At 55.9% G+C, this 22,114-nt stretch overlaps 1 protein-coding gene across 1 annotated transcript in view; it reads right to left on the reverse strand.

Annotated features, from left to right (window-relative positions):
• Positions 1-22,114, reverse strand: part of LTBP4 (latent transforming growth factor beta binding protein 4) — a 28,041-nt gene that overhangs the window by 1,919 nt on the left and 4,008 nt on the right. Inside the window, exons 3-28 of the mRNA XM_064381299.1 lie at positions 21,867-22,114; positions 21,688-21,790; positions 21,221-21,295; positions 21,001-21,123; positions 19,677-19,841; positions 18,829-18,978; positions 18,583-18,714; positions 17,198-17,329; positions 16,988-17,113; positions 16,196-16,321; positions 15,444-15,686; positions 14,854-14,979; positions 14,648-14,767; positions 13,653-13,781; positions 13,318-13,443; positions 12,444-12,566; positions 12,036-12,167; positions 9,532-9,663; positions 9,327-9,452; positions 7,172-7,318; positions 4,576-4,833; positions 4,224-4,295; positions 3,548-3,676; positions 3,196-3,342; positions 1,687-1,839; positions 471-851 (exon numbers count right to left, since the gene is read on the reverse strand). Of these exons, the coding sequence (XP_064237369.1) occupies positions 471-851; positions 1,687-1,839; positions 3,196-3,342; positions 3,548-3,676; positions 4,224-4,295; positions 4,576-4,833; positions 7,172-7,318; positions 9,327-9,452; positions 9,532-9,663; positions 12,036-12,167; positions 12,444-12,566; positions 13,318-13,443; positions 13,653-13,781; positions 14,648-14,767; positions 14,854-14,979; positions 15,444-15,686; positions 16,196-16,321; positions 16,988-17,113; positions 17,198-17,329; positions 18,583-18,714; positions 18,829-18,978; positions 19,677-19,841; positions 21,001-21,123; positions 21,221-21,295; positions 21,688-21,790; positions 21,867-22,114 (3,924 nt within the window). The remainder of the gene's footprint in view (positions 1-470; positions 852-1,686; positions 1,840-3,195; positions 3,343-3,547; positions 3,677-4,223; positions 4,296-4,575; positions 4,834-7,171; positions 7,319-9,326; positions 9,453-9,531; positions 9,664-12,035; positions 12,168-12,443; positions 12,567-13,317; positions 13,444-13,652; positions 13,782-14,647; positions 14,768-14,853; positions 14,980-15,443; positions 15,687-16,195; positions 16,322-16,987; positions 17,114-17,197; positions 17,330-18,582; positions 18,715-18,828; positions 18,979-19,676; positions 19,842-21,000; positions 21,124-21,220; positions 21,296-21,687; positions 21,791-21,866) is intronic.

The following is a 22,114-nucleotide window of genomic DNA, read 5'->3' on the forward strand; positions in this document are numbered from 1 at the left end:
CCCTCTGCCCCCTTCTCTTTTTTTTTTTTGAGATGGAATTTCGCTGGTTGCCCAGGCTAGAGTGCAATGGCATGATCTCGGCTCACCTCAACCTCCTAGGTTCAAGCGATTCTCCTGCCTCAGCCTCCTGAGTAGCTGGGATTACAGGCATGCACCACCATGCCCAGCTAATTTTGTATTTTTAGTAGAGATGGGGTTTCGCCATGTTGGTCAGGCTGGTCTTGAACCCCCAACCTTAGGTGATCTGCCCGCCTTGGCCTCTCAAAGTGTTGGGACTATAGGCATGAGCCACGGCGCCTGGCCTGCCTTCTCTTTCTTTGCTGGGCTGCAGGCACTTCTTTGTCCCTCTCCATAGCTCTCTCAAGTTGTGCCTGTGTTCTGTCTCCTCCCACCCTGTTTCCCTCCCTCCTCTCTGTCTCTCTGCACTCCTCACCCCCATCTCAGTCTCATGATCTGCTGGCAGTACTCACCAGCATAGCCTCCACCTTCAGGTAGCTCCTCAGGTTCTGGGAAGGAGCGGCGGGTGTCCCGGGACCGATAGGGCCAGCGTGTGCCCGGGCCAGGTGGGGCAGGAGCCTCAGATTCGCCATAGGGGCCACCATCGTCCTCAAAGTCTGGCATGTCGAAGCGGGGTGCCCCGTAAGGGGCCTCCCGGCGGGCAAAGGGCCCAGGTGGCGGTGGATAGGGGTCGTAGGGTAGCACAGGTGGTGCGTACAACTCAGGCCCATACGGGAGGCCCTGGTAAGGTGGACCTAAGTCTGGGCCATACTCGTAGGGGAGTCCAAAGCCACCTGGTCGCGCAGGGCCATATGCAGGGGGGCGTAGCACATTGCACAGGGCCTCGAAGTCATCTGGGAAGAGAAGCCAAGGCAAACAATCGGCCCCCGCTGGCCCCTACACCCACCACTCACGTACCCCGCTCTGGGAAGAGGAGAGGGAGGGTCCTAGGTGGCCCGGGGGTTTCTGGAGCCAGCACTGAGAATCTGAAGGCTAAGACTGCGATTCAGACGTGCTGACATCAAGAGTTATGAAGCCTGCTAAGAATCGGGGTTTGAGAGGCTGGCATTTGAGGGACCCATGGGAGCTACGACTAGGGACATTAGATGGGGGTGTTCTGTGGACCTGAGGGGGCAGGATGCACGGGAGAGGATCTGAGCCACTGGAACCTGGAGGGCTGAGGACCCACGACTGGGGTCTTTGGAACTGGGTTCCTAAGAGCAGAGGATTGAGGGACTCAGGCATTGTAGGAACCAAGACAGGAATCTCGGGCTGTTTGTTGGGGCCTTAGGCACCCAGATGTGGTGTCCAAGGCAATCAGACTTGCAGGTCTGTGGGGCTTGTGACCATGGGGTCTGGGGCCAGGATGGTGAGGTCCGAGCAACTGGTCTTTCAGGTCTAAGGGTCCAGGATTCAGGGGAGGACATCTCATAGGCTGTGTCTTGCGGTATGAGAGACCAGACTTCAGGGTCTGCGGGGCTGGTACTATGGGATCTGCTGAGTCAGGGATGTCTGTGGCTGAGACTTGGAAGTCTTTGGAAAGTGACTTGGGGACCAAGATTTTGGGATGGGCTGCCACATGGGGGTGGTCTAAGTGGCTGAGTTTGGGGAGAGACTGCGGATCTGAGGGCCTGGATTTGGAGCCCAAGGGGCAAGGCCTCTGAGTTCAGCCTAGACCAGTGCCAGTACCTGAGTCCTGGGCGGGGCACAGGGCGCAGTCCATGCCCCAGGCCTCTCCATACAGGCAGCAGCACTCTGTGTAGGTGGCTTGACGATCCAGCCGAGGGTGGCTGCACACGAGGTCAGCCCCCACTTCCTGCCAGCACACTCCCAGATTGTCATCTGCAGGTGGAGACAACATGCGTCAGAGTGGGCCTGGCACTCAGGTCCTGCCAGGGGCTGGGCTCCTCCCCTGCTAAGCAGCCCAGCTGCCCTCTGCCTGTCAACAAATCCTTCTCATCAGCTGTGATCTAACTCTGGAATTCCTCCGAGGTTGCTCCAGGGTTCTGGATTGAGGAACAAGGAGTCTCAATCCAGTCTCTGGATTTAAACTGTCATATAGGAGGAGAGGGCAGAAGAAAGGGTCCAGTGACTGGGAGGTAGGCTCTGAGAGGGCTCTACCTAAGTCCTCTGAAGGACTGTGTGACCTCGGGGCAGTTGCTTTGCTTCTCTGAGCATTGTCCGACATCTCAGTGTATGTGGGGAGTGCTGAAGGCACAGGAAATTAGATAAAACTGGTTGGGATAGTGGGCAAAAAGAGAGGTGGCAAGATGCAGAGAGAGAGGGTGTTAGAACCTGGAATCCCAGCGCTTTGGGAGGCTGAGGTGGGTGAATCGCTTGAGCCCAGGAGTTCAAGACCAGCCTAAGCAACACGGTGAAACCCCATCTTTACCAAAAACAAAACAAAATTAGCCAGGCATGGTGGCAGGCTCCTATAGTCCTAGCTACCGCAAGGCTGAGGTGGGAGGATCACTTGGGCATGAGAGGTCGAAGCTGCAGTGAGCTGTGATCGTGCCACTGCACTCCAGCTTGGGCGACAGAGTGAGATCTTGTTTCAAAAACAAAGCAACAAAGAGTATTCAAGAGACAGCTTCACGAGAAACTGTCAGAGGCCTAAAGATAGGGAAAGAGTCAGAGACTAAAAGTAGAAAAAAGACCCGAGAGACAAATACATCCAAAGAGTCAGAGACTGGAAACAGGAAAACAAAGATGCAGAGGCAGGAGAAAGATGAAAACAAAGATCCACAGGGTGTCAGAAATTCAGAGAAAACTCGAAAGACAGAGACCCGCAGACAGCTGGAAAGAGACAGAGAAATAACAGGTAGCACTCATGTGGCACTAAGACCACACTCCATCCCGTCTGTAAAAATAAAATTCCTCACAGACACCGTATAAGGTAGGGTCTATTCACGTAGTGTGCAGAAAGCAAGCTGGAGTCCAAGAGGCGCCATGCAAAGGTTGCCTCTAAAACTTTTGCCTTTAAGCACCTGGCCAGCTCGCCTGAGACAGACACTGAGACCGAGGCTGAGTGGCGGCCTAATGGGGCGTGGCCGAGCCGTGAACATGGGGGCGTGGCCTTTGGGGGGCGTGGCTGTCGCGAAGCCGCGGCCCGGTTTCCCCGGTTTCCCCGTGTGAGGCTGAGCCAAGGGAATGAGGGCCTGGACGGCGCGGGAGGGGCGTAGTGGATTTGGGGATTACCGAGACTCTGGCTCTCGTTGGAGACGCAGCGGCGCCGCGAGCCGTCCAGTACCAGCGGGGGCTCGCAGGTGCAGTGATAAGAGCCCACGGTGTTGACGCAGCTGCCGCCCTCACAGGCCGGCTCCTCATCAGCGCACTCGTCGTTATCTAGGGAGACGGTGATTAAGAGGCTTCCTTTCCCCTCCAACTCCCCCTACCCTTTCCCATTTCTCTTTCCAGCGCATTGGCAGTATGCTGGGAAGTCTAGACTCCAGGATGGACTTCCCGCTGGTGGTGGCCACACTCCAGAGAGGAGCTGGCATGCCTAGGGGTTGAGGAGAGTTGCCGGGGTTGGGGGAGGTGGGGCTCTTACCAACGCACTCCAGCCGCTGTGTGTGGTAGTAGTAACCGTTGCTGCAATAACACGAGTAGCCGGGGGCCGTGTTCACGCACACGCCACTCTTGCACACCTGGTCTCGGAAGAGCTGACATTCGTCCACATCTGTGGGAAAAGCAGAGAGAGAGAGATGGGGGCTGCTGGAGGGGTGCAGTGTGTGAGGGCATGGCCAGGGAAGACAGGTGGTGCTAGAGACCAAGAAGTAGAGACAGGGAAAGATGGAGCGGCCAGGAACGGTGGCTCCTGCCTGTAATCCCAGCACTTTAGGAGGCCAAGGTGGGCAGATGAGCTGAGGTCAGCTGGAGTCCAGACTGGCCAACATGGTGAAATGAAAAATACAAAAGTACAAAACAATTAGCCAGGCGTGGTGGCTCGTGCCTGTAGTTCCAGCTATTCAGGACGCTGAGGCAGGAGAATCACTTGAACCTAGGAGGCAGAAATTGCAGTGAGCCGAGATCGCACCATTGCTCTCTAGCCTGGGCAACAAGAGCAAAACTCTATCTCAAAAAAAAAAGAAAAAAAGGAGAGAGACAGGACGGGTGGGATGGGAGAGACAGATACAGAGAAACAGAAAGGCTAAGAGAGGAAAAACAGGAAGAGACAGAGCTGGGCCTCAGAGCTGAGGGGGTGCAGGGTCAAAGGCTGGCCTTACCTCTCCGGAGGCTTGGGTCTCCACTGGGCGCCAGGTAGCCCCGGCCGTGGGGGCACAATGACTGGTACTCAGCTACACACAGAGACAAGCCTGAGCCAGGACACCAGCGCCCCAGCCCCAGCCCCAGCCTGCTCGTGCCCACCTGTCACAAAAGTCACTCTGGCCCCATGCTTGTTAGTGCCCACCTCAGCCTCATGCCCGCCCATGCCCACCTGGCTGGCAGCTCACCCTTCCCCTGACAGTACTAGTACCTCAACGCCCTGTCCAAATGTGTCCCCTGTCCCAGGCCCACACCCCACCCAGTATTTCCACTCAAGCCCTTGGCCCTGTATCCCCATCAGCCCATGCCCACCTGTCTCAGTGCCTGGGCACTGCTGGATGCGGCAGCCGCTGCCCCAGCCCTCACCCACAGTACAGCAGCACTCCTGCCATGTCACATTCCGAGCCAGGATGTTGTCACATGCATCCGGGGCCGCCGTGTCAAAGTAGCACTCCCGGCGCCCACTGCCCACAGGGCCCTGCCTAGGTGTGCTGGGTCGGCGAGGTGGGGGTGGCCTGGCCGGCAGACCGGGGCTGGCAGGTGCCTGGGGCTGTGAGCCTGGGAATGTGCCTGGGGAGACAAGGGGCTTTAGCCCAGGGTGGGATGAACCCCCAACCCTGCCAAGTCATAGATGGGGAAACTGAGGCCGACAGATGGGGAAAGGGAACCAGACTCCACACCTCTTACACTCCTCTGTCATTGTCTCGCTCTCTCCCACTGTCACCTCCTGTCATTTCTGGGTCTCTTGCCTCCCCACCTCACACCTTCCCATCACTGCAGCTAACCTCGCGGGTGGGTGGTGAGGGGACTTCCTGGCTTCGTCTTTGGGTCTCTTATCTTGTGTGTTCCAAACTGACTCAGAGTCTTCACCTTGTTGCCAGGCGCAGTGGCTCCTGCCTGTACTCCCAGCAGTTTGGGAGTCTGAGGCAGTAGGATCACTTAAGGTCAGGAGTTCAAGACCATCCTGACCAACATGGTGAAACCCTGTCTCTACTAAAAATACAAAAAATTAGCTGGGCATGGTGGCGTGCGCCTGTAATCCCAGCTACTTGGGAGACTGAGGCAGGAGAATCGCTTGAACCCAGGAGGTGGAGGTTGCAGTGAGCTGAGATCGTGCCACTGCACTCCAGCCTGGGCAACACAGCAAGACGCTATCTCAAAACCAACAAACAACCTGTGCCTTGTCTTGGACACAGCTCCCCACCCAAGCAGCCACAGCTTGTCCACGTGGCCTCTTGGGGTTTTTCTCCTACCACCCTCTCCTCTCCTTCCCAGGACCCTGACCTAGCCTGTTCCTTGAGCTTCCAGCCTCCAGCATCACCCACTGCAATCACCTTCATGTGGCGGGCAGAGGGAGGTTTCAAAATCAGATTCTATTTTTCCTGCTCAAAACCCTTTCATGAAAACTACACAGCCACGAAGAAGGAAATCGTGTCCTTGGCAGCAACATGGGTGCAGCTCAAGGCCATTATCCTAAGCACATGAATGCAGGGACAGAAGACCAAATACCATGTTCTCACTTATAAGTGGGAGCTAAACAGTGGATCCTCATGGATGTAAAGATGCCCACAACAGATGCTGGGGACCCCTAGACCGGGGGCGGGCGGGGAAGCTACTGTGCCTGGCTTTTAAAATTTTTAAATGTTACTTAGGCCAGGCACAGTGGCTCACACCTGTAATCCCAGCTCTTTAGGAGGCCGAGGCGGGCAGATCACCTAAAGTCGGGGGTTAGAGACCAGCCTGATCAACATAGAGAAACCCTGTCTCTACTAAAAGTACAAAAATTAGCCAGGCATGGTGGTGCACACCTGTAATCTCAGCTACTCAGGAGGCTGAGGCAGGAGAATCGCCTGAAACTGGGAGGTGGAGGTTGCAGGGAGCCGAGACTGCGCCACTGCACTCCAGCCTGGGCAACAAGAGCGAAACTTTGTCTCGAAAAAATAAAAATAAAAAATACTGCAGCCTGGCCAACATGACAAGACCATGTCTCTACAAAAAATACAAATATTAGCCATGCATGGTGGTGTGCGCCTGTAGTCCCAATTACTCTGGAGGCTGAGATTGAAGGATTCCTTGAGCATAGGAGGTGAAGGCTGCAGTGAGTTGTGATCTTACCACTGCACTCCAGCCTCAGTGAAAGTACGACCCTATCTCAAAAAAATTCAAGAAAAAATTTCCAAAAAAACCTCGAAATTCCTTCCATGGTGCCACAGTGCCCTCCCTTACTGTGGTAAGTCAGCGTGATTGGGCGCCTGCCTCCTTCCCTGGTCCCATCTCTCCCAACCCCTTCCTTTGCTCTCTAAATCATGCCATGTTGAACCTGTTTCAGTTCTTCTAACAAGCCAGAAATTCTCTGGCTTTGCCAGGCCTTTGCCCTTGCTATGTTCTCTGCCCAGAATGCCTTCCTCACACATCGGGCCTGGCTTATTTCTCCTCATCCTGCAGCTCTCCGTTCAGATGTCCTCTCCGACAGGAAACCCTCCCCAACCCTCTTCTCATGCTGGGCCCGGCGCCTCCTCCAAAACCCCCCTGGACTTTCCCTACCTTGTTGATTTCTCTGGATTGTCACTATCTGGTGATATCTCTGTCTGTCCCATTGGCTTGTGAGCCCCTTGAGGACAGACAGTGATCCCTCCTGGTCACTGCTATGTCCTCAGTGCCCAGAAGATGGCCTGAGCACAGTGGATGCCCTGTGAACATTTGCTAAATGAACGAATCTGGTAGAGTCAGGGCCAGGACCTAGGTATCCTGACACAGTCTCACTATCCATATTAACCTATGTATTTTTTGTTGATGTTTAAAACAAAAGTATTTAACTGATGGTAGCTATCCATATCAGGAATGATAAGATCACACAATTTTCTCATGGGGCCAGCAGCCATCAGTTAAATAGACACATCAGTCTCACCAGCAGAAGTTCGGGGGGGAACGCAGCGTCCAGTCATGGGGTCAAACTCCTCCGGGCTGGTGGGGCAGACACAGAGGAAGGAGCCCTCAACATTTTCACACAGAGCAGCTCCACATACACCCTGGAGTGTTTCACACTCATTCACATCTGTAAGCAGGAGACAACAGGGGAGAGGGACTGAGTGGTTATAAGCTTCTATGATTCCAAAGGTCCCAAAGTCTGAGCTTTCAAATATAATGGGTATATTTAATGCCCAGACCCCATCATCTGCTTTTCTTCTAGTGACAATCCCTGAATTTCCCTTGGGAACCCTGTGCTTTGAGTGGGGCTACATCTACTCTGAGAGGAGGGCACAAGTTCCAGGAATAACCAAACAGATGGCTGCATGTCTCTGGTTCAGAGACAGGCAGTGATCACACTGGGTCAGTCAAAGCCAGGCCTGACACTTTTGCTAGAAATATTGAAAATGAACCTCCCTTTTTAGCTCTAGGGTTGCCAACTGGGGATGTTAGCCCAGAGGTTCTAGGGCCACCTTCGTCGTTGTGAAAAAGAATCTGCCTGAAAATCATGCAGTAAAAGAAAGCAGAACTCACAGAAGATAGAAATAGCCTTGTTAAAATTCCTGGATCCAGTTATGCCTGGAGTTCAAATATATCCCAGGGCTTTATAGTTTTAATTCTCTTTAAAGAAATAAAACCTGTTGTGTTTGCATCTGTGAAAATTTACAGAATGCATAATTAAGATTCCTGCATTTCACTGGATATAAATTGAACGTCAACTGAAAATATCTGTAGGGTACAATGCCTCATGCCTGTAATCCCAGTGCTTTGGGAGGCGAAGGCAGGAGGGTTGCTTAAGGCCAGGAGTTCAAGACCAGCCTGGGCAACAGAGCAAGAACTCATCTCTACAGGCTTGGCATGGTGCCTGAGGCCTGTAATCCCAGCATTTTGGGAGGCCAAGGCGGGCAGATCACCTGAGGTCAAGAGTTCAAGACCAGCCTGGCCAACATGGCAAAACCTCATCTCTACTAAAAATATAAAAAATTAGCTGGGTGTGGTGGTGGGTGCCTGTAATCCCAGCTACTTGGGAGGCTGAGGCAGGAGAATTGTTTGAACCCAGGAGGCGGAGGTTGCAGTGAGCCAAGATTGTGCCACTGCACTCCAGCCTGGGCAACAAGAGTGAAACTCCGTCTCCAAAAAAAGAAAAAACAAAACAAAAAACCTAATCTCTACAAAAATTAAAAACATTAGCTAGGCATGGTTGTGTGTGCCTGTGGTCCCAGCTACTCAGGAGCTGAGTTCTGGAGGGAGGATGGCTTGAGCCCAGGAGTTAGAGGCTGTAGTAAGCTATGATCACGCCACCACACTCCAGCCTGGGCAACAGAGGAAGACTCCACCTCAAAAAAAAAAAAAAAAAAAGAAGAAAATACCTGTAAACATACTGAACTCTGGTTAGTGATATGCATGTTGAAGAATTTACAGGGAAGCAGACTAGTGCCTGCAATTTACATTTAACTGTCCAAAAAATTAGATGAATTAATGAAGAGCTATATGAGGAAGCACGTATAATAAAATGCTAATATAATCTAGATCATGAATAGGCAGATGTTCATTCTATGATTCTCTCAATCTGCTTCGCATTTAGAAATTTCCCTCATAAAATATTAGGAAAAATTAGTGTTTATAAACACTTAAGATTAGTGCTTTATACATTTATATACTTTATACATTATTTTTTTGAGATGGAGTTTCGCTCTTGTTGCCCAGGCTGGAGTGCAATGGCACAATCTCGGCTCACCGCAACCTCCGCCTCCTGGGTTCAAGTGATGCTCTTGCCTCAGCCTCCCAAGTAGCTGGGATTGCAGGCGTGCGCCACCACGCCCGACTATTTTGTATTTTTATTAGACATGGGGTTTCTCCATGTTGGTCAGGCTGGTCTCCAACTCCCAACCTCAGGGAATCCACCCACCTTGGCCTCCCAAACTGCTGGGATGACAGGCGTGAGCCACCGCGCCTGGCATGAAGATGATCTTATATTCCAAAGTTTAAATTCCACAACCCCAAAGTTCCCATCTGTTCAGATATATGGGGAGGGGCAGGGCCTGACCAACCTCTCCCACCCACTTTGGTCCCATCCACCCCCTGAAGCCCCGTACCCACGCAGTGACGCCCATCCCGCGCCCCCTCGTAACCCTGGTCACAGAGGCACTGGAAGGAGCCGGGCAGGTTCTGGCACACGGCGTGGGCACCGCAGAAGGACCGGTTCCGGCATTCGTCCACATCTGCAACCACCAGACAGTCAGGCCATTTCTAGACCTTCCACCATCTCCACATCTCACCCGATGCATGACGGACACCCACCCTGGCATCCACCCCCTGGCGTGGGCTGATAGCCAGGGTCACAGGCGGGTGTGCAGCGGTAGGAGCCAGGGGTGTTCTCACAACGCTGGGCTCCACAAATCTCGGGACCATATTCTTGGCACTCATCCACATCTGCAGGAGAACATGGAGATAAAAGGGGAGTCAAAGGGCTGAATTCAGAAGTTCCTAACACCACTTCCAGTCCCCAAGACTAAGATGTCTTTAGAAATCTGGTATTCTAGGAGCCTGAGCTTCTAAAGATCAACAGTGTTGGTAACTTTCTTCTTTGAGATGGAGTCTCACTCTGTTGCCCAGGCTGGAGTACAGTGGCTCAATCTCAGCTCACTGCAACTTTTGTCTCCTGGGTTCAAGCAATTCTCCTGCCTTAGCCTATGGAGCAGGTGGGACTACAGGTGTGCACCACCAAGCCCTGCTAATTTTTATATTTTTAGTAGAGACAGGGTTTTACCATGCTGGCCAGGCTGGTCTCGAACTCCTGACCTCAAGTGATCCGCTCATCTTGGCCTCTGAAAATCCTGGGATTACAGGTGTGAGCCACGGCGCCTAGCCATTTTTTTTTTTTTTTTTTTTTGGTAGAGATGGGGTTTCATCATATTGGCCAGGCTGGTCTTGAACTCCTGACCTCAAGTGATCTACCCACCTCAGCCTCCCAAAGTGCTGGGATTACAGGTATCAGCCACCATACCTGCACATTTTTTTTTTTAAACAGGGGTCTTGCTCTGTTGCCCAGGCTGGAGTGCAATGGCAGGATCATAGCTCACTGCAGCCTCAACTTCCTGGGTTCAGGCAATTCTCCCACCTCAGCCTCTGGAGTAGCTGGGATTACAAGCATAGACACTACACCCAGCACAGTTGATAACTCTTTTTTGAGACGGAGTTTTGCTTTTGTTGCCCAGGCTTGAGTACAATGGCGCAATCTCGGCCCACTGCGACCTCTGCCTCCTGGGTTCAAGCGATTCTCCTCCTCAGCCTCCTGAATAGCTGGGATTACAGGCATGTGCCACCACGCCTGGCTAATTTTGTGTTTTTAGTAGAGACGGGGTTTCTCCATGTTGGTCAGGCTGGTTTCAAACTCCTGACCTCAGGTGATCCACCCGTCTCAGCCTCCCAAAACGCTGGGATGACAGGCGTGAGTCACCGCATCCGGCCAGTTGATAACTCTTAAGTCCTCACTGCCATTTCTCAAAAGCATGGTCCCACCTCAGGGCCTTTGCACTGGCTGTTACCTCTGCCGTGAACAGTCTCCCCTCAGTTAGCTGCGTGGCTGCCTCCCTCACTTCCCTCAGGGGTCTGGGTCAAGCCCATCTAGCACTCTTCCCAGCACTGCTCTGTCATCTCTGTCCCATTTGCCCTTCGTTTTCCTTCCTAACCCTGACATTATACGTACGTATTTTTGGCATGCCACCTGTCGCTCCCTAGAATGCAAACTCGACAATAGTAGGGAGTTGTGTTGGCTTTGTTCCTTGCTGCCTCTCCAGGGCCAGGAACAGTGCCTGACACATAGTAGGTGCCCCTCAGTTTTTTGTTGTATAAATCTTGAATTTATTTACCTATTTATTATCTCCATTTCCCCTGACAACAACTCCAGGAAGGCAGGGGTTTTTATATAACTTATTTCCTGTTGCACACTTATTTCCTGTTCCAGACACTGGCATAGAGTAGATGCTTAATGAATTCTTGTGGAATGAATGAGATCTCATGAAACTAGACTTCCATGAGTCAGAGATCTAGCAGAGTCAACGGCAGCCCACAGATGATTTGTTTCATGTATTCCCCAAGATGCAGACTCACACACCATCACCCACCACACAAAATATATATATACTGTGTGGAAGATTAGCCCCAACCTCCTGCTCCTCTGGAGTCTGACCCGGGAGTGGTGAAATAGGCAGGCGGGAAGGAAGGCCTGGAAAGTAAGAGAAGGCAAGGGGCGGGTCTTTGGGCGGAGCAGAGATAGGAGGGGCGGGCCTATGTGTTGCTCCCGGAAAGGCCAGTCTGGAAAGACCAAGGAAAGGCAGGGCTTAAACGGGTGGGGGCCAATGCTTGGAGAATTTCACCTTGGGAAAGGATGGGGCCCAGGGCCGCCGGGATTGGGCCTCTTTGGAGGGAAGGCTTTGGAAGTAGTAGTGGTGAAGGGCGGGGAAAGGGCACATCCAAACTTTTGTTTGGAAGACAAGGGGCCTGAAAAGGGGATTTTAATCCAGAGGCAGACTGGAAGAGGCGGGACCTAACAGTTTTGGGGAGGTGTCTTCCTGGGGCATAGCCTAAAATGTGGACCTGGCTTCAACTGCAGAGGTGAAATGGGCTGCAGCTGGAAGCGAGGCTTGGCGGTGATCCAGACACAAGTAAATACGTGGACACGGTGGCGGCTTATTTCCTTCTCCCTAAGTCCAGGAGGCAGGGCGCCCCTCCTTGGTTCCCAAGAGAGCAGCCTCCAGCACCCCGTTGCAAGCGCTGGCAGAGAGGGCTGGGGGTAGGCTCACCGTCACAGGTGCCCTCGGGGCCCGCATGGTATCCGGGATCACAGTCCCGGACACAGCGGTAGGAGCCAGGGGAGTTCTCACAGCGCTGCGACCCGCACAGGGCCGGGCCCCGCTCGCGACATTCGTCCACGTCTGAGGAGGGAGGTCGGGTGGTCGGATGTGGGAAGCAGGGAGGTAAGATGGGGGAGACAAGGAGGGGAGAGGAGAGTCAGAAGGGGGAGGCCGGGGAAGCAAAGAAAAGGGCAGGGGAAGAGGCGAGTAGAGGAGAAATGGGGAAGCCAGGAGAGGAGGCGGGGGAAGGAGGTAAGGGGAGGGGAGAAGCGGAGGAAGAAAGACAGAGGTTGGAAGACAATGGGCGAGTCGCAGAGTCGGAGGGGAGAGGGATCAGGCCGGGGCGGGGCTTCTCACCGAGGCAGGAGGCGAGGTCCGGGCCGGCGCGGTGTCCCGGAGGACAGATGCACTCGAAGGAGCCGTCGGTGTTGGTACAGATGCCGCTCTGGCAAAGGTCCTCCTCGCTGCACTCGTCCACGTCTGCGGAACAGGGCGTCCGAAAGCCCGGCCCAACTCCCCCTCTGCCTGACATTCCAGGCCACACCACTCCGCCGCCCCTCGGCGCTCCTGAACCTTTCACGCCTCCCCCAACCTGCCTCAGGCTCCCCAGTCCCTGCAAGCCCCGCCCCGCGACGGATTTTAAACAACTTCTTTCCAATCACTGCCCAAATAGCCAGACTCCGCCCTTTCCCCCTCCATACCCTCCCCCTCACTGCCTCGAGACTCCCATCAGCTGCCCCTAATCGTGCTAGAAGACCCCGGCCAGCCAGGTGTGGTGGCTTAAGCCTGTAATCCCAGCACGTTGGGAGGCCGAGGCGGGCGGACCACGAGGTCAGGAGATCGAGACCATCCTGGCTAACACCGTGAAACCCCGCCTCTACTAAAAATAGAAAAAAAAAAAAAAAAAAGCCGGGCGTGGTGGCACACGCCTGTGGTCCCAGCTACTAGGGAGGCTGAGGTAGGAGAATCGCTTGGACTCGGGAGGCGGAGGTCGAGGTGAGCGGAGATTGCACCACTGCACTCCAGCCTGGGCGACAGAGTGAGACTTCATCTCAAAAAAAAAAAAAAAATCCTTGCTCTGAGATACTACTTAGGAAAACTCAAAAAAAAAAAAAAAAAAAAGGACCCTGGCCAAAAACTCGTTTTCCCCTTTGCACCCTCTTTTCCCCTTCCCTCCTTTTCCTGCCCTAAGCCCACCCTTTCCGGGGCCAGGACCAGCCTGGGTACGAACCGAGGCAAGAGGCTCCGCGGGGTCCGGGCCGGTAGCCGGGGGCACAAGTACAGGCAAAGGAGCCGTCTGTGTTGAGGCACTCGCCGTGAGGGAAGCAGAAGTCGCCCTCCAGGCACTCGTTCACGTCTAGGGTTTGCGGGAGATTGGGCGGAGTCATGGAACCCGCCCTCCCAGACATCAGCCCCGCCCACAACGTAGTAACCCCCGACCCCGCCAATGGCAGGTTTCTAAGCTCCTCCCACAGTGCATGGTCCCGCCTCCACCTTGCCAGCTGGCTTTGCTCTGGAACCCAGGCCCCACTCCCAGACACTCTGGCAGGTCCTTATGATGCTCACCTGTGCAGGGCCCGGGCCGACCCGACGGCGCCCTGTAGCCTGACGCGCAGCTGCAGCGGAAGGAGCCTTCCGTGTTAGTGCAGTGGCCGTGGGGACCACACGGGGCACCCGAACTGCATTCGTCCACATCTGTGGGGGGTGGGGGGGTTCAGAAAGGATCCAGTCTAGGGACACACCGGACGAATCCTCTTGGAGTAGGGGGTCTGGGGGAGGTGGTGGGAAGTGTCGTGAGTTGGAGACTGAGGGAGGGCTCTATTGCAGAGGTGAGTAGGGCTGATCCAAGTTCCTGGCTTCTGGGGACCATGGTTACCAATCTTGTGGGTCTAGGTTTCTAGGAACTGTTTGTGTCAGGATTTTGGGGTCAGGAGGAGGGACTCTGGATTAGACAGGGATCAGAAATGAACTAGGGACCAGTCAAGTATTTTAAACCAGGATCATTGGATGGGATTCAGCTGAACCATGGGTCAGAATCAGTGACTGGAATCTGAGTCCAGTTAGGGTCAGAGGTTACAGTCAGGGTCCAGGATTCTGCCTCAAGGCCAGGGTCAGGGATCAGGAACCCAACCAGGTTCCAGAGAAGGGATTCCGAGAATAGGCAGAGGCAGTGAAAGAGACCGGACCAAGAGTCACACAGTCAAGGTTATGGTCAGTGCTATGGTGAGTGGTTATGATTAGGGCCAAATGTCACAGTCAAATTCAGGAGTTACAGGTCACATTCAGGGCCGGAGTCAGGAGGATCACAATTGCTATCGGGGTATGGGCAGAGACTATCAAGGGTGATGATTAGGGTCAAATATCAGTGTAAAGTTGGGTCTCAGGGGTCACATTCAGGGTCAAGAGTCGTGGTCCAGGTCAGGGTCAGGTGTCACAGGCCCTGGGGAGGGAGGTACTGAGGTCCAGGTCAGGAGGTTATAGGCCAGGTCACAGTTGTGATCTGGGTCAAGGGTCAGGGGTCATGATGCAGGCCCAAGGTCACAGCCAGGGCCTGGTCTCACCAGTGCATCTGCCACGGTGCAGGTGGTGGCCGGGAGGACAGGCCCTGCACTGGAAGGAGCCGGGTGAGTTCACACACTCCTGCCCAGGGCATGCCAGGTGGTTCTCACACTCATCCACATCTGGGAGGCAGGGGAGAGGGTGGCCTTGAAGAAGTGGCCCAATGCCCCCGCCCCATACACATGCCTCCCTCCCTCCCCGGGCTCACCCTCGCATTCCGAGCCAGCAGCGTTGGGTTGGAAGCCAGTGGGGCAGACACACTGGAAGCTGCCTTCTGTGTTGTCACACCGGCCGTAGGTGCAGGGCGGGGGGCTACGGGCACACTCATCCACATCTGGGGCAGACAGGACCAATGAGGCTGAGAAAAGGACCTGCACCCATCCCCATGGCCATTGCCACCCACCCCAGCATTCCAGTCTTGAGCCAGCCTCCTGGACTAGGTTCGGGCTGCTCCTTCTTCCCAGGAGGACAGACACATTCCTTGTGTCCCCATTCAATAGCCTCTCCAGCTACTAGGGTGGGGCTAAGGCACCAACTCCATGTTGCCTGCCCTGCCTCAGGTGACCCCTCCTTAGAGTTCCCATAAGCACAAGAGTATCTTTTAAAAAGGAAGGAGGGATGGGGAGAACTATCTTATTTTGTTGAAAGGAGAGAGAGAAGACTCTGGAGTGAGGCCCTCATCCCTCAGCCCGTTTTTCATCCCTGAGCCCCGTCACTCTGCCTCTCTGCCCCTCAGTAATCTCTCTCTAGTCCCCACAGCAAACAGTGGTGCAGTGGGGCTAAGCTTAGCACCCTCACCTTGGCAGGGGGCCCCAGGCCCTCGGGAGCGGAAGCCAGCTGGGCAGGCACAGTGAAAGGAGCCTGCCGTGTTGTCACAGCGGCCGGGCCCGCAGGGCGGTGGCTCCTGGGCACACTCATCCACATCCTCTTCGCAGGCCGAGCCCCGGAAGCCAGCCGGGCAAACACAGCGGAAAGAGCCAGGCAGGTTCTCACAGGCCCCTCGGCCGCACAGGCCGGGGCTCTGGGTGCATTCATCCACATCTGCACGGGGAAGGGGACCCAGGGTCGCTTGCTCCCCTCTGCCTCCCCTCTGCCTCTGTCACTTTGGCTTTCCACCCTCCATCATTCTGTCCCCCTGACCCCATCACTATTCCTCCTTGTCACCATCATCTGACTACATCCTCCACCAAACCCTACTAAGCTGCCTGGCTGGCTCTTACAGCTCTGCCTCTGTAGTCCCCAGGAGGAGGCCTCCTTCTCCCCTGTCCTCCATAACTCTGCTCCCCTTACGCACCAGATTACTGACATCTCCATCCCTCTTCACTCTGCTTCTCCATCTTCCATGACTCAGCCTTTCTGTTTCCCATCACTTGGCCTCTCCATCCCAGGTCTCTCTCTACTGCCATCAGGCCACACGTCTGCTCCAGAGCCTGGCCTCTGCCCCCATCAATCAGCTCTCTTTGCTCTGTTGTTCAGTCTCTCTGGCCCTCATCACTGCGCTCTACCCCTCCCCTCGCACCCCTTCCCGGCTGCCCCTCCCAGGCCCTCACCCTGGCAGCTGGTTCCGTGCGGCACAGCCTGGTACCCAGCGGGGCACACGCACAGGAAGCTGCCTGGCGTGTTCTCGCAGCGCCCGAGGTCACACGGCGGCGGCACGCGGTGGCACTCGTCCACGTCTGTGGGTACAGACCAAGCAGCTGGGACTGGGGCAGACAGTCCCGGGAAAAGCGACGCGGGCAGGCGGGGGTAGGGGGAAGCGGGAGCTGGGCCAAGCTTGGGCCAGAGCCAGGCTGGGGACCGGGCCAGGACAGGCGGAGAGGGGCACAGTGAGAGGGGGCAATTGGGGAGGGCAGGGTTTGGTAGGGCAAGGGCAGGAAGGACAGCTTTGGGGACCCAGCAAAGGGAAGGTGGGGTCGGAGCTAGAGAAGAAATCAGTTTGGGGATGGGGCTCTAGGGTGGCAGGTTTGGAATCAGGGGTCGTGGTCAGGAAATTGGTTACCGCAGCCATCCCGACAGGGGCGGGGCCTGGGGGAGGGAGGGAGTCTGGGACGGGGAGGGGCGTGGCCAATAAGGGCGGGGCCTGAGCGTGGGGGCGGAGCAATACGTGCCGCGACCAGGCCCGGACAGGAAAAGGCAGTCTGGGGGCTGGGTAGGGGTGGGGCCAAAGGGAGGCCGGAGCTGGGTGGAGGCGGGGCAGGGAGGGGCGGGGCCAAGGGCATGGGCAGAGCAGTCCTGAGGCGGGACCCACGAGGGGAAGCGTGGGAGGGCTGGAGAGGTTCTGGAGTGAGGGCAGGAGCGAGACCCTGGGATGGGCCTGAAGCCGGGTGGGGCGAATTTCTCACCCAGGCATTCCGTAGCCCGCGGGCCGGCTCGGAAGCCCGGGCCGCACACGCAGCGGAAGCTGCCTGGTGAATTCTCGCAGCGCCCGGGAGCACAGGGCGGGGGCACGCGGCGACATTCGTCCACATCTGAGGACACGGAGGGGGCTGGTCACAAGGTGACCGGGCAAAGCCCTCTGCCCTGCCTCCTCCCGCCCCCTCCGCCCTGCTCACCAATGCATCGGGTGCCCTGGGGGCTGAGCCGGAAGCCAGAGTCGCAAGCGCAGGTGTAGCCACTGGGCCGGGGAATGCAGCGTCCTGGGCCGCAAACCTGGGGGTTGCGCTGACACATGCCCGGGGAGGGACCTGGGGGGTCCAGTCAGCCAGGGTTCCCCCATCTCCGAATCCTCCATCCCTTTCTTCCCAGTACAGTCCGCCCCCCACCGCCCCTGTAAGCTGCCTAAAACACCTTCTAGGGTGTCTCCTCTCCAAGCAAGCCCAGTCGCCCAGTCTTCTTCTGATCTCCATCTCCTTTTTTTTTTTTTTGAGACGAAGTTTCGCTCTTGTTACCCAGGCTGGAGTGCAATGGCGCGATCTCACCTCACCGCAACCTCCGCCTCCTGGGTTCAGGCAATTCTCCTGCCTCAGCCTCCTGAGTAGCTGGGATTACAGGCACGTGCCACCATGCCCAGCTAATTTTTTTGTATTTTTAGTAGAGACGGGGTTTCACCATGCTGACCAGGATGGTATCGATCTCTTGACCTCGTGATCCACCCGCCTCGGCCTCCCAAAGTGCTGGGATTACAGACGTGAGCCACCGCGCCTGGCCGATCTCCATCTCCTTTATCCTGGAAACGTTCTCATCAGATCTTTGGCCACCCCAAGGTCTCTGGCTTTGAATAGTTTGCTCTCCAACCCTCTGCCTGAGATACAGTCTTAGTGCCCTCCCTGAGAAATAATTATCTAATATTAGATAATGAAAAATACCATAAGTATTCATCTGAGCGCTTATTATGTGTCAGACACTTCAGAGACATCTCAACAATGATCCCCATTTTACCGATGAAAAAACTGAGTCTCAGAGGTTAAATGGCTTGCTCAATTGACACAGGAGAGCCCAACTCCCATTCCAGCTCCTGATCTAACTACCACCCAACCCTTCAAATGCTTATCTCTTCTCATCCATTCCTGAATTCCTCTCCTGTAACATTCCTATTTGCTGTATTCTGGAATCTCCACCTTAGAATCTCTTCCCCCAGAATCCCACCTGTAATACCTCCATCAATGCCCTCAATTATTTCTTTTTTTTTGAGACAGTTTTGCTCTTGTCACCAAGGCTGGAGTGCAATGGCACGATCTCGGCTCACTGCAACCTCTGCCTCCTGGGTTCAAGTTATTCTCCTGCCTCAGCCTCCCAAGTAGCTGGGACTACAGGCGTCTGCCACCATACCCAGCTAATTTTTGTAGTTTTAGTAGAGAAGGGGTTTCGTCATGTTGACCAGGCTGGTCTCAAACTCCTGACCTGGTGGTGATCCACCCGCCTCAGCCTCCCAAAGTGCTGGGATTACAGGCATCAACCACCGCTCCCGGCCCAATGCCCTCAATTATTTCTACCAAACCTGATTCAGGAATCTCAGGACCAGTCCAGGCAGGGATGCTGGGCAAGGGAAGCTCAGGGCCGGGCCGGTGATCGGGCCGAGGGTCGGGCTGGGGGTCAGGCCGGGGCTCCGGGCGATGGGTGGACAGAAATCCTGGTAAGAAAGAGGTATCAGCGAGTGGAGCCCAAATCCTCTCCTCCCTCCTTTCACTATGGGGCTGGGGCAGCCCCTTGAAGAGGGCACTCACTCCTGCCTGAGCCAGCTCACCTGCAGATGGCCGAGAGGTGGCTGGCAGGGTACGAGGCTGGCTGAGTGACACTCGGGGTGGCTCCTGGGCCAGGGGTCTGGTGTTGTAGCGGAGGTCGGAGGCTGAGTAGTGGTAGCCAGGGCCAGCCGGGCAGATCTCCCGGAAACCCTCTGGGAACAGGAAAGAGAGAGGGGCAGAGAGAGAACAAGAAAGTGGGAGGAAAGCGATGGCAGGCCCAAACTCTGGCCTTGGCTGGGGGCAGGGCTTGGCTGGAGTGTCAGGAGTTTGAGTTGGAGGCTGGGATGGGGTGGTTTCCTAGCCAAACAGTAGGATGTCTCAGAGGCTAAAGGTGGGGCCAAGAGAGTTTTCCCCTATTTGGGATGGGGGCAGGGACAGGGTTGAGGGCGGGGTCTGGTTTGGGTCCACAGGGACAGAGTTGGAGGCTAGGAAATAGCTCCCTTGTGGGATTTAGTTTTAAGCAGAAGATACAATTCCAGGGAGGTGTCTGAGGGAGGGGCATTCGGGGGGCGGGCTAAGTGGGGGCTAAGCTGAAGGCAGTATCTCAGAAGCTGGGGACTTGGTCAAAGCTCAGGGACAGGGTGGGGCTGGCGTTGACGCTCAGGAGACAAAACCTATCTTGGGGCCTCAGAAATAGGTGTGGCTGCGGATGGAGGGGTGGGTGTGGCTACGGATAGAGGTGGAGCCGTGGACTCGGTCCAGTTGAGGCCTGCGGTCTCAGAGGTTGGGGCGTGGCCAACGCTGCAGCCCAGCCAGGTTAGGGGCGGTGAGCCTCAGGGTTGAAGGCCGGGTCGTAGAATGAGCGCCACGTGTGTTGCCCGTGGGACTAGGCACGGTCGCAGGGGCTCACCTGAGCCGAAGGGTGGGCAGAGCTGGCAGCCCCGGCCCCAGGCCTTGCCCACGCGGCTACAGCAGCAGATCTGTTTAGTGATGTTCCGCAGAATGGGCAGCGAACAGCCGCCGTCGCGGAGCACGCGGAAGCAGGGCCCTTTGGCCTCTGAGATCACGTGTTGGGCTGCGAGGAGCGAGGAGGAAATTCTTCAGGGCGGGGTTGGGAATGTCGCGGCACTGAGGGATCTGGCAGAGAGGGGAATGGTTCCGGGATTGGGGGGGGGAGTTGGTGGGTGTGATGGGCATTTGGGAGAGGTCTGAGAGGGTCTGAAGGAGAGCAATGGGCTCTGGAGGTCTGAGAAGGGCTTGGAGCCTCAGTGGGGTGTCAGTGGTGAATGAGAAACTGAGAAGAATCTCGAGATCTGAAGAAAGTCGAGTCATCGAGGGGGATGAGAGGATTTGGGAGTCTGAGAAGGATTCAAGAAAGTCTGAGAGAGCCAGGTGTGGTGGCTCAGGCCTGTAATCCCAACACTTTGGGAGGCCGAAGCGGGCAGATCACTTGAAGCCAGGGGTTTGAGGCCAGACTGGCCAACATGGTGAAACTCTGTCTCTACCAAAAATACAAAAAGAAAAAAAAAATTAGCCGGGCATGGTGGTGCCCGCCTGTAACTCCAGCTACTCGGGAAGCTGAGGCAGGAGAATCACTTGAACCCAGGAGGCAGAAGTTGCAATGAGGCGAGATCGTGCCACTGCACTCCAGCCTAGGCGACAGAGCAAGACCCTGTCTCAAAAATAAAAAATAAAAAAATAGGGCCGGGCGCGGTGGCTCACGCCTGTAATCCTAGCACTTTGGGAGGCCGAGGCGGGCGGATCTTGAGGTCAAGAGATCGAGACCATCCTGGCCAACATGGTGAAACCCCGTCTATACTAAAAATACAAAAATTAGCCGGGCGTGGTGGCGCACGCCTGTAGTCCCAGCTACTCGGGAGACTGAGGCAGCAGAATTGCTTGAACCCGGGAGGCAGAGGTTGCGGTGAGCCGAGATCGCGCCACTGCACTCCAGCCTGGCACCTGGCGACTGAGTGAGACTGTCTCAAAAAATAATAATAAATAAAATAAAAAATCTGGGTGTCTGGAGGATCTAGATCCAAAAGGCTTGAGAGATCTAAAGATGGTCCGGGGATTCTGAGGCTATATTAGAATCTGAGAAGTTCTGAGGTGGCTCTGCGGAACCTGGGAGTCTGGGAAGATCTCGGGGGTCTGATCCCCCAGGATGCTGTGGGACGTGGTCTGAGGGCAGCGCGGGCATGAGACCCAGCCTCAGCCCTCTGCTGGTGGCTCACAGATGCAGCTGCTGCGGGACGAGTCGAGCAGAAAGCCGTCGGGGCACACGCACGTGTAACCGCCGCGCGTGTTTGCACACTCGCCGTGCTGGCAGCGCCCACCAGTCGCGCACTCATCCACATCTGCCAGGGTTAGGGAGGGTTACTGTGGAGTCAGGAGCTTGATCCCTGCAAACCCCGCCCCCAGAACCAAGCTCCTCCCACCCCTGCCCCGTCTCACCTTCGCAGGACCCATTAATTCTTTCAAAGCCGGTTGGACAAGGTCCATCTGGGGCGCCCACTCTTTCGGAGTTCCCTGTGGCGAGAGGAGAGGGGTGGGCCATGAACGGGTGGGCGGAGCGAGAATGGAGTGGGCGGAGCCGAAGACAGGTGAGAGGGACTAAAAGATGTTGGCTAGTGCAGGGTCAGCCTTAGATTGGCAGTTTGAAATGGCCACACTGGAGACTCCCAAAGTACATGGGAAGGGCCGAGGCACAAAGGCAGGGTGAGAACAGAGTGGCCAAAGTCAGAAAATGGGGTGGGTGGTCCCAGAACAGTATGAATAGCTCAGGACTGGAAGTGGCCTCCACAATGGGTTAGGCATGGCTACAATTGGTGAACTGGGTTTATCTAGGGCAGAGTAGGAGACTCGATGAGGTTCTCACCCCTCCCCAGCTCCGAGCACCTCGAGGACGTCCTGGGGCTTACCCTGGTGCTCCGAGCACAGTTGACAGTCGTGAACGCCCCAGGCCAAGCCGGCCCCTCCGCAGCAGACCTCCTGCGTCCGGAGCCCCGGCAGCGGGGACGCGCACTGCGGGGAAGTGATGGGTGAGCGCGCCCCCGCGCGGAGGCACGCTCCGGGCCCCTCCCCACCGGCATCCTCTCACTTCGCCTCCGCGCAGCTCCCGAAAGCAGTAACCGAAGCCCGAGGCGTCTGAGTAGCTGTCCTCCCGTGGCGCGCTTTGTGCCAACACCGTGTAGGGCGCCGCCGCCTCCGCCCGCGCTGCCGCCTCCGCCCGCGCTACCACCTCGGCGTCCGCCTCCTCCCACGGGCCGGACACACGCTCCACCTGGTGCACCACCACCGATGCCTCCTGCGGGTGCTCCACGTGGACGCTCACCATAGACGCCACGC

The sequence above is a fragment of the Aotus nancymaae genome, unplaced genomic scaffold (genome assembly GCF_030222135.1).
Source record: "Aotus nancymaae isolate 86718 unplaced genomic scaffold, 86718_ANA_hifiasm-v0.15.2.pri h1tg000028l, whole genome shotgun sequence".
In the NCBI taxonomy this organism is placed as follows: domain Eukaryota; kingdom Metazoa; phylum Chordata; class Mammalia; order Primates; family Aotidae; genus Aotus; species Aotus nancymaae.